Here is an 11206-nt window from a genome sequence, read left to right on the forward strand (position 1 = left end):
AGAATGGGAAGTTATACTCCTTGTATATATGGTATGTCAAAATACATTCTACTGTCATGTATTTTGTCACTAAAAAAAAAAAATTACAAAAAGGGTATTGGGCTCTCAGGAAGGCTGGGAGACAAGCCATCCAGGGTCAGACCCCAATATACACTGAAGAGTGGGCCCACAGGGGACCTCAGGGCAGCCATCAGTGCCAACATTTATGAGACATTTGTGCCAATGATGACCCTGACAGGGAATAGTGGATGCTATTGCCACTGTCACCCTCTCCCCAGGAACTGCCTGCAGAGTGACTGACACCCCCTCCCGTGGGACTGACTTCTTTGAGATCTGATTGAAAACCTGGGGCTGGCACACTGGGGTTGGGGTGGTCTGGTCACACACCCAAGTGCAGGCTGCGGGGGTGCCTGGGAAAGCCAGCACTTGGCATTTCAACTTCTCCAGGGATGCCAGGCAGCAAACAACGGTTGACGTGTGTCCACTCCACACATGGCCTGCCTCTGCCCTCTCCCAGCTCCCTGGAGACCAGATCCCTAATCAGCTGCGTGACAGAAAGTTCCAAATCCTACTCAACTCTAAGCTGGGGCTTCCTTTCTTAATTATTTCTCCCACAAGGCAAAATGGGACATTTGGTGGGGGACCTTCTTCTCCTAGGCAAACTCATGCTGGTCACAAGGGACCTTCCTGGGCAATCCTTGGGACAGGTTCTTGTGTGATGTTACACACTGGTCCTAGAGACAATTCACACAGTCACAATGGTAATTTTCCAAACAATTTACGACCTTTGGGCTCAAAAGTATTTTCTAATCCCTGCGAAGCCCAGATTGCAAAAAGCATGTTCCCTCCAGCCCTCATTAGCATCTGGCTGGGTCATGTCTCTCGCTTGCTAGTGTTTTCTGGTCAGTCTCATTTTTAAAATTGACCACTCACCAGAGAGTGGTGAATGCTCACACACTCACTGGGCAGAAATCTGCAGAGAACTTTCTGGCTTCAGAAACCTGGGCTGACTGGGGTGGTGTTGGGTCCTGATGAGCCCATCCCATGATCCCTTCTGCAAGAGAACCAAGTTAAGGGGTTTCTGTAAGACACTTGGGGTCCCTTCTATCCTCAGGGAGGGGCCCCCATCCTTGAAGACTGTGGCTTCTGTCAGATCTGAAATAAGGACTGAAGATCAGATAGCACCCCCTTCTACAGAAACAAACCAAAACGGGGGATTGCTGCAGGGACCCCCAGAGCAGTAAAGGAGAGGTTCACTGTTTGGAAAGTTCCATATGCCAAGTCAAGCCCTGGTCCCCAGAGCACAGAGCTGTGCAGCAAACCTGTTCCCTCGGCCAACATCTGGTGCCAGCTCCATGAGGGTGAACCTTGGGGTACTGAGCTATCTTCCGCTGGGCAGTCTCTCTCCCTTCAGGCTGCTCACTTTCTCAGGAGTCAGCTCTCCTTCCCTGCATGCTCACCTGCCTGTTCAAAGCAGATGGGGAGCAGTTGTTTCCCCTGGAACTGAGTCTATCTGTTGAGGACCTATCTATTCTTTTTGGCAGGGAAAAGGGGAGCAGGGAGGGATAAACTCTCACGTCATGGGCCTGCGTAGGACAGCGGGGTTGGAGGCCATCTGGAGCAGGTGCTGGCAGGGCCCCTGGGAAAGGGGAAGGAGGGCAGCTGCCTCATCAGGTGGGGGTGTTCTGGGGTCAGACAAAGACTCATGGCATGATGAAGCTAAGCTTTCCTGGAATTTCTGGCCTGCGAAGGATGAATGATGCTTCCTTGGCCTCCAGCTCCTCTCCTAAGGCCAGGCCCATAGGTGCAGGACTTCAGGAGTGAGGTGCCCGGTTCAAGCAGACCTGGCTAGGCCTCTCTGTCCCCTGAGGGTCTGTTCCACCAGACAGTCCTGGGATCCTGTGTACGTGCTGTGACATTCAGATCCCTCTGCCTCAGCTGCTTCCTGCTGCTTTTCCCAGGGGCTGGAGGTCCTCAAGGGGCCTCTAGATCTACTCTGCCCCTGTCCAGGAGGCAAGGACTGTCTTCTCACAATTACAGGTGGTGACACTGAAGGCCCTGCACAGGGATGGGACTTGGCCAAGGTCCCGCTGCTATTTTCCTACCCAGCTTCCCCAAGAACTGCTCACTGCCTGTTTAGTGTCCTCTCTGAGAAGCTCTGCAGCTGGAAAGGGGCCCCAGGATGAAATAACTGCAAAGAAAACAGATGGGCTGCTCTGCAGTCCTTCTGTGGGAGGACCCGAGATTCGGCCTCTGCAGCCCCTGGACGGGAGGGGGCGCTCTTGCCCACTTTCTGGGAGGGGCTGCGCCATCTGGTCTGGCTTAGCCAGATCCTCAAACTCCCAGAAGCCTTGCACCTTTCTGGCCCGAGAAATCCTGGCCAGGGCCCCCTCTCCTATTTCCTCCTGTCATGTTACACACTGGGCAGTTACTGTTCCAGGAAGGGCCCCTCTGTGATGGGCATGCTTTACCTTCCCCTTCTTGGATAGAATGAAGAGGCACCCTCTAGAGAGGGATCTTTTCTTTCAGATCCCCGCCCTCCAGGGGACCTGGGGCAGGGGGTGGGGTGGGGGGAGAAAGAGAGAGAGAGACAGAGAGAGAGGGAGAGAGAGAGAGAGAGAGAGAGAGAGAGAGAGAGAGAGGCAGAGAGGGAGAGAGAGAGAGATCCCCGCTATGCAGCACTCTGATGCCTGGCTCTGACAGTCCCCACTCCCTGCTGCCTCTGCCCTCTCCCCCAATTGATCGCTCTCCTTCGGCCTCACCTTTCAAGCTTGCATGATCCCCCCTCCCCCATTGGCTCCCACTTTAGGAAGACAAGCCCCTCCCCACTCTCTGTCCCATCTCCTGCCTCCAGACCCCAGAATTGCCTCTCTCCCAGGCTTTCCTAATTCTGGACACATAGGTTCTGCCACTTCACTAGCACCTAATCTGCCTCAATTTCTCTAGGTCATCCTTTGCAATCTTCTCATTTGAGTTTTTTATTTTTTGTCCTTTGTTTTTTTCTTGGACAATTTCTTCTGAGCCCAAGTCTGTTAGCCTGCTGGGAGTTGCTTTATTTTCTATCTAGATTTTCCTCTCTTCCCTCCCCATCCTGTGTTTCTGGCTTGGCATAGAATCTCCTCTGGGAACCCACTTTGCTGACCCAGCCTGGGCCCCCTAGGGTGCCACTTACCTGTCATTGCACCTTTCAGCTGACACAGCCAGTGTGTGTTTCCTAGCAGTTCTTCCCTGCTGGGATGGAAGTCAGGACACTCAGCAGCTTCGAGGGATGCTCTGTGGATACCTAGGAGATCGGTGACAAATGACAGGATTCCCTACAGAATTGTCAGGTCCCTAAGACCCAGAGGGCTCTTCTCCCTCCTTTGCTATCAGGAGTCTCAACAAGAAATCAGGACAGTGGCCTGAACGAGCTCATTTCAGCTGCTCTGTGAGTTTCTGAGATAGACCCGTAGGACCGGGCAGAAGGAGTAGACTTCCCATGGGAAAGACAGGAAGGGGCCAGACCCCATATCTAAGCCCAGGAGGCAAACTATAGGGAGCGTGAAACCTTCCTCTCTGCTGCACTTAGGTGCTGTCCCTCCCTGACATCCCTACAGCCCAGACCTGGAACTCCTACCCACCCTGCCCCAGCTAAACAAAAGCTGCTACAGCCTGCCCCAGGGAAGCTTCACTCTGCAGGTAACTCTTCAACTTAATGGTCAAGAGCCACAGATACCAGAAGATTCCCTTTGCAAAAAGGGGAAGTGGAGTGCAGGGTGTTGGCCCTGCCATGCTGGGATGTGGGTATTGGCTTAACTAAGTCCCAAAAATCAAATAGAGGGGAGACCTAAAGTCACGGGCCATCACCAAGTGACCCAGGGACACAGAAGACAGGAAGAAGCAGCCTACAGACACTGAGAAGGAGGTGGCCATGAGCATGGAAGCTTCCAACCTGCGCTTTTAAAGGAATTTCAAAGGAGGTCACTGCTGCCTCAGAAACCAGCCAGTGTCTGCCTCTAGAGGCAGTTTGTCTGGCTCTGCTCAGCTCTTTAAGCAGGTATAAATAAAACAAATCTCAAAGAAGTTTGGCTGGTACCAGCCCTCTTTGTCCTGTAGACAAAAAAGAGAGAGAACTTTCATAGGCCACCTGGAAGCTGTCCCTCTTTCTCCTTGTTTCTCCTCTTTTCTCCTCAAACGGGAGTGCTATGACTCCATGGGTGGAAATGGAGGTGATGAGTCAACTCAGCAGAACTGACAAAGGATGCGCAGGCAACATCTGGATCTACCTAGAGGTCAGGTGATCTGCTGCCCCAAACTCAGACCTCACCAGTGGATTATCTCCTAAACAAAAAAGATCCTGGTAGCTATTGGTCCTCAGTTTATGACTCAGGGCACAAGTTGGGAAGGGGCCATGGGGGAGAGAGACTGAGAGACTGAAAGAGCAGATAAGAGGCCCTTACTTCCTCAGCTCCAGACCTGATTCCACTGCCAGAGCCACGTGGTGCTCCAAGCCTCTTGACTCCAGCAGCCTTCCTGTCTCTAGTGAGGTCTCCTCTCCTTCCTCTCTCAGGTCCTCTTCACTCCTGGGGACCACCGTAAGCTTGGTCACAGGACATTTCTTCTCCACTTTCCTGCCTTCAGCCTGCTCAGCACAGGGGGCAGAGATTCCTGCACCTTGCTCACTTCTTGGAGTTGCAGGCCCTTCAGCAGTTGCATGGCCCAACAGGAGGCAGGAACTCCCCTGGAATTGGAGGAACCAAGACAACCAAGCCAAGGAGAGGGAGTCATCAGCAGCAGAGATACCTGCCTTATCCTGATAGCCACATTGGGAACCTCTCTACAGCCCAATACATGAAGTTAACCCAGGACTTACGGAGGCTAGGCAGTGCTTGGGCCTGGGCAGGTGCATTGGACACTAGCAGACATCCCCAAGCGGCAGATCCTGGTGCAGTAACAGGAGAGGGCAGACGGCACTGGCCAGCACAAACGGAAGCCACCTGTAGGGTCAGATGCCAGGACACTCTGTACAGCGATCCCAGCTGAGAGTGAACCTAGAGTCGCAGTGGCCTAACATGGTGCCACCGCCTGTATACACATGGGTACAGGTATTTGGGGCCTGCCCTCACAGTCCCCCTGATTCCCGGCTGGTGCTCTAATATGAGGGCTGGCGAAATGCTCTCACTTTTGCGTGTAGAAGAAGACTTGCACTCCCTGCTGCGGCCAGGGGCAAACACCCCCCCTCACTCTTTGCCTCCCGCCAAGACATCGGTGCTATCTCTGATGCCCAAATCTAAGACTTCAACTTCGGGGCTATCTGTACTCCCACCCTGGCGCGGAGGTAAAAAGTGGAGCCGCAATGCCAGACGGCGCGTGTCGGGTGCCCTGGGAAGAGTTTGGCAACAAGGCAGACGTGCAAGAATCTTGGAAGGCGCCAACTTATTGGCTGCGCTCCTTTAGGTAAGTGACTTAATTCCTCTAAACCTGGCTTTGCACCTGCAAGGAGAAATACGGATCTCTTCCTCCTAGAGAGCATGTAGTGGGTACCCAGCGAGTGCACAAGTCACTGGGCGCACCGACACTTGCATGCCAGGGCGCTCGATCTCTGCAAATGGAGTTTCCTTGCGCGCCGCTTTGCAGCTCCGAGTGCAGCCAGAAGCTAGCTCGCGGGGTGAGTTGTGGGTGGGGGCAGAAGGGAGAGCCCCCGCAACTCCCTCCCGGCCCTCGGCTCGGCCTCGTGCGCGGTGCCATTGGCCGGGGCGGCCCGGTGGGCGGGAGGATGACATCAGCGGCAGGTTGGATTATAAAAGCACGAGCGGAGCCACGGGCTCAGAGCGCACCCAGCCGGCGCCGTGCAGCACTGGGACCCGCACTCGCCTGGCAGCCCTGCCCGTCTGCCCGTCGGCCCCGCGTGCCCTCGCTGCTGCGGGTCTGCGCCCCTGGACCCCACCGGCACCATGCACCTCTCCCAGCTGCTCGCCTGCGCTCTGCTGCTCACGCTACTCTCGCTCCGGTCCTCCGAAGCCAAGCCCGGGGCGCCACCGAAGGTGGGTGCTGTCGCGGGGACGTTGGGCCTGTGAGGGGCGTGGGAGGATGTGGCGAGCTGGAGGGACTGGAGAGTGCGAGAAGGCAGCCTTCTTCCCTGGATATAAGTCCTCGAAGCCCGGACGCACGGGGTCTACTCCCCTAACCTCCGGAGAAAGTCCACACATGCGCAGCCCCCCACCTCATTGTGGCCAGCCCTGCAAGTGGCAAAGGAGGGGTGGGCAAAGGGCTCCCCGAAGGAGCGGACGATCACGACCCCGTGGCGGCTGGATGGGGGCTAAGTTGTGCGGCTTCTGTGAGGGTGCACTTGCGGCTAGGAAGGGACAACCGTGCTGACGGGCGCGTGGGGCTTGAGTATCAGAAGCTCGGCAAAGTCACCTGCACTGCAGCCGTGCGTCCCTTCACCTGCCCACTCTTTTCTCTGACAGGTCCCGCGAACCCCGCCAGGGGAGGAGCTGGCTGAGCCCCAGGCTGCCGGCGGCGGTCAGAAGAAGGGCGACAAGACTCCTGGGGGCGGCGGCGCCAACCTCAAGGGCGACCGGTCGCGACTGCTCCGGGACCTGCGCGTAGACACCAAGTCGCGGGCAGCGTGGGCCCGCCTTCTTCATGAGCACCCTAACGCGCGCAAATACAAAGGAGGCAACAAGAAGGGCTTGTCCAAAGGCTGCTTTGGCCTCAAACTGGACCGGATCGGCTCCATGAGCGGCCTGGGATGTTAGTGCGGCGACCCCTGGCGGCGGTGAGTACCGCCAACCCGACCGTAGGGCGCTCGCGCTCGCTCGCAGAGCTTTAGCGCCCTGGGGAACCAAACCGTACCCCCACAGCACAGGCGGGCTAGGTTCCTCGCTGATCCCTGGGCCCTGGGACCTACCGAAACCCAGCTGACCTCTAGAGCCGATCCAGGAGATCCTCGCATGGGACCGAGTTTGTGCTAAGCATTTGCCTGCAACCCTATTTATCGTCCCAGAAGAAATAAGAGAAGGACGAAGTGGTCAGGGAGCCTTGGAAAGGTCAGAGTTGGCTTAGCCTGAATGAACCCATCTGCCTCCCTTCATAGAAGCAGAAACAGGCTTATGGGGTCCCATCCACCGAACTAGCACTTGACCTGTTGTCCCTGAAGTGGGAATGATTGGAGAAGTGCCCGCCCCTTATGGTAGAGTATGGCCTCCATGAGCAGCATGTGGGAGCCCTTCTCCGTGGGGCATCCTGATTCTTGTCCCTTTTTCAAACCCCTTGTGGGCAAACTGGTCTGTCCAGGGTCCTGATGCTGCTTAGCCCTGTGGTTCAGGGGAGAACTTCGGTGTTTGTGACCCTGTTTTAGGTCAGGGAAAGAAACAGACTAAAATAAATCCAGGTCTTGCCCCCAACCTCAAACTCCACATACCCAACAAAACAAATTTCCTCACTAACCCTGTCCCCCCCATCCAAATTGCGCTGTGGGAACCCTGTTTCTGGCATGGCGTCTTCACCTTCCATCAGAAACCTCTGCCCTGCCAGGTGTGCATGATGCCAATTTACTGCTAAAAAACCTCCCTCCCCTGCTCTCCCCTCTCCATTCTTGCTGCCCACCAGTGCACATGGAATAACATCTGACATTGACATTCAAGGACATTCGGGTCAGGCTTCTGCTGCTTTCTAGCCTTGCCTCCAGCCCAGCTGCTGTCCCACACCCTGTCTGTCCCACCCCAGGCATAAGGAGGCTGCTTTCTCCACCCAGAAAGCCTGGTCAGTGACCACAGCCTTCTCCCAGCAGGAAACAAGAGGGCCTCTCCAGAGCATTGCCTGAGACTTTTTTACGGTTCAAGACACTTTTGCAGGAAGCACATTTTGATTTGTGACCTATTCAAGTCCCCATATTGATTTATGCAATTTAAGGGCCAGACGCTGGCCTAAGGCAATCTGCAACCTACCTCACCCCCAAAGGAGAACTTAGAAATATTTGTCAATGACCAGAGGAACCTGCATACTCAGACTCATCCCACCGGCCACCTGCCACCTTCTCTGTTTCTGCCTCCTCCTTCCTCTCTCTGCAGCCAGGTTTGCTCAAGCTTTGTGCTTCTCCCCAGTTGCCTGTGATCTTGACTCTCCCCTGTATGGGGAGAGAAATGGTTCTGGCACTTAGATTCCAGCCCTCAGTGCTACCACTGTGATGTCTTTTGCTCTCTTTTCTCCTGTCTGAACAACAAAGAGATGGAGTTCAAAGCTTCAAATGATCAGTTTGTGACTTAAGTGCCAAGCTCAGACTTCAGAATTTAAATGACGTTAGTTAACCTTCTATGGGTTAGTGCCTAGAATGTACTTTCCTGAAAGTGCTGCCTTGTTATTGGCATGGCTGGGTGTGGGCACCAGGTGGTGGCCACAAGGGTAGTGAGTTCAGATAGCTAAGACTCCTCTGACCAGGTCAGGAATCAACCTCCTGGAAATTCTTAACTTAGATGACCGATAACAGCCTTAGCCTGCTCCACCCCACCCTCACCGACCCCATCCTGGTGAGAGTGGATCATCCTTCCTACACCTGCAGTCTCCTGGGAGAGATGCCCAGGATAAAGCCTTAAAGAGAAAAACAGGTTGTGGCCATTTCTCCACTCAGGGGGTTGACTTTAGTAAGTACCACCATAATCACTGTTGCTGATGATGGTTATAGGTCTGGATTATAAACTACTAATGACAGAGACTGGATGGCTGAGACCTCAATGAACACTTTGCCCCTGGGCCCCAGGAACATCACAGGCATCTTTCATCTAAACTGATGGAGCAGCCAGAGAAGGGGAGAGAGAGCCGTACAGGCCTGGAGTCCCTCAGTGAGTGCTGTCCTTAGGGAGGACTGTGCACTGTCTTAGGAGGAGAACTTCCTTGGGTCCTGGAGCACCATATATCTATTAGCAGGGACCCGGTACAGCTCTTTTCACAGTACTCTGATCCTCTTAACCCAGCAACCAACTTGACTGACATTTCCTCAGGCTGTCAGACATCCTTTGCCCTCGACTCCAGGGGACCTGGACTAGCCCCTCTGCAGCGAGAGCAACTAGGGAAGGACATGCTCTTTACTGAGTGGTGGCTATGAGCCAGACCCTGCTGCTGCCTAATATGGGGCTCCTGTTGAATGCCAGCACCTTGGGAGGTGGCAATTATCCACTTTATGGGTGAGGAAAACAACACTCACAGCAACCCAGGGAGTGGAGTTTGAAGCTGAGATTTGAACCCAGAATTCCTGACTCCCCAGATGTTTCTCTTCTCTGTCCCTCTGTGGCCACCCTGACACATAAAGCGGGGCAAACCCCTGGCTGAGGGTTTGTATTGCAGCAAAAGAGATTGAGGCACGGGGGCGGCGGGGGGGGGGCTTGCTTTTCCTTAGCATACCTCATGGTGCTGAGGGCAAAGCCTGGATCAGAGGAGGCGGGGGGGGGGGGGTTGCTGGAAGACATGCTGGTTCTACCTGAGCTGGGGCAGCCAGTGCCAAGGGCAGCCGCACAAGCTGAGGGCGAGTGCAGAAGGCCTTTCCCCTCCACAGGAAAGCCTTTGTCAGAGGCCCGAGGGTAAAGGCAGAGGGACATTACTTTGTGCTGCTGTGGAAAAGGGGAGGAAGATTCTAGAAATGGCCTGTAGGCTGGGTTTCTCAGCTAAAAGGCCAGAACTGAGTGTCCTGTGTCCACTCTGTTTCAGGATTGGGAACTTGCTCCGTGTGCTGAGGTCATCCTTGGTCATCAGCCTCTAGCATCTGGAAACACCTCCAACGCAATGTGGCTTTTACATTTCTTCTTTTTTTTTTTCCCCTGGTACTGGGAATACACAACACCAGCTGTTTTATTATTATTTTGGGGAGGGGAGGGTATGATTTTATTGTTTGGGTTTTTTTTTGAAAATTAAAAATAAAAAGTTATATATTATATATATATTATATACATGAAACCCACACACCTACACCGACTTGATGACAAGGGACAGTTTTTAAGAGACTGACAACACCAGCTGTAAAACATTGCTGTTTGTAAATTCATGTCATGCATAAATGTATTTATGTTGTAAAGCTATTTATATTGTTTATAAAGAGATATTTATAAAAATTTTATTTATGTAACTAAATGAAAGAAGCCAATCATTGTAATGTTTTTGTCCTAACTAGTTGAAAAAATGTAAAAAAAAAAAAAAAGTCATTCCATGAACATATTGAAAACTGTCTTTATTTACTCATTGTATTTATTTATTAGGAATTAGTCTGAGGCAGAAAGCAAATTTGATCACAAGATATTTACCTCCAAAATAGATCAGTCAGGTTCCCAATTCTGGATTTATTCATACCAGAATACCCCAGGGAGCTTGATAAAAAAACGGATTCCTGTCCCTATGCTCCCTTTGCTCTACTGAATCTGAGTCTCTCAGGACAGGACTGGCCATGTAGACTTTGTCCCAGGTGATTCTGACTAGCTCTGCTCAAGCACCTGACCATTGGGAATCCAAGGCCACTGACCAAATTGAAATTGGATTCGGCTGCCTTAAGGGCTGCTCAATCCCACTCCATCTTTTCTGTGAAATGTCCAGAAATCTCAAGAAATGTACCTTTGCTTTGGGGAGAATGTGTCTGGACATCTTGCAGGAGAACCAACCCACCCTGGGCATCTCAACTACTCCCTTACAGACTTGCTCCCAGTGTCTAGAATGGGTCATTTCCTCTAATGACTGCCGCGCTGGGCTGGAAGCCTGAGGCTAAGGCCCTCAGAGGCTGAGTAGGTGTTGGCGGAGTTCACATCTGTGTCACGTGGCATGCTTTTGTGAGGGGGCTGTGGTTTTTCTCTTCATTTGAAGCTGTGACAATTACAGTTCCTAAGCCCCGTGGAGCCTTGAATGTGAAATTATGAATAATGATTTTGAATTTATGAATATAATTTAGATTAGATCTCTTTGCCTAAAACCAATAAATAACTTGGAGGTAATCTCACCACATACTCCATTCCACAACACTCCTGTGTAATGCTCCTTGTTCCCAACAGGGGAAAGCAGAGACCTTTTTTAAAAAGCTTCTCGGGCTGCTGACATCAGGTGCATTGGAAGCACTCTGTTCAGGAGAGTTGGGAACTTCAGGCCAGAGCCAGGGGAAGAATTCTAGAAGAAAACTGGCCAGAGAAGGTGGCCAGTAGTACCTGGTCTTCCTGCTGGCATGAGGAGCCCCTTGTTCCTTGCAGCCCTC

At 52.9% G+C, this 11206-nt stretch overlaps 1 protein-coding gene across 1 annotated transcript; it reads left to right on the top strand.

Moving 5' to 3' along the window:
* Positions 1–5823: 5823 nt before the first annotated feature.
* Nppc (natriuretic peptide C) lies at positions 5824–10111 on the top strand. Its single transcript, XM_027942054.2, has 3 exons — positions 5824–6023; positions 6450–6760; positions 9685–10111. The coding sequence occupies exons 1-2, from the start codon at positions 5934–5936 to the stop codon at positions 6738–6740; spliced, it is 381 nt and encodes a 126-aa protein (XP_027797855.1). The 5' UTR covers positions 5824–5933; the 3' UTR covers positions 6741–6760; positions 9685–10111.
* Positions 10112–11206: the final 1095 nt, after the last annotated feature.

Source organism: Marmota flaviventris, chromosome 11 (genome assembly GCF_047511675.1).
Source record: "Marmota flaviventris isolate mMarFla1 chromosome 11, mMarFla1.hap1, whole genome shotgun sequence".
NCBI lineage: Eukaryota > Metazoa > Chordata > Mammalia > Rodentia > Sciuridae > Marmota > Marmota flaviventris.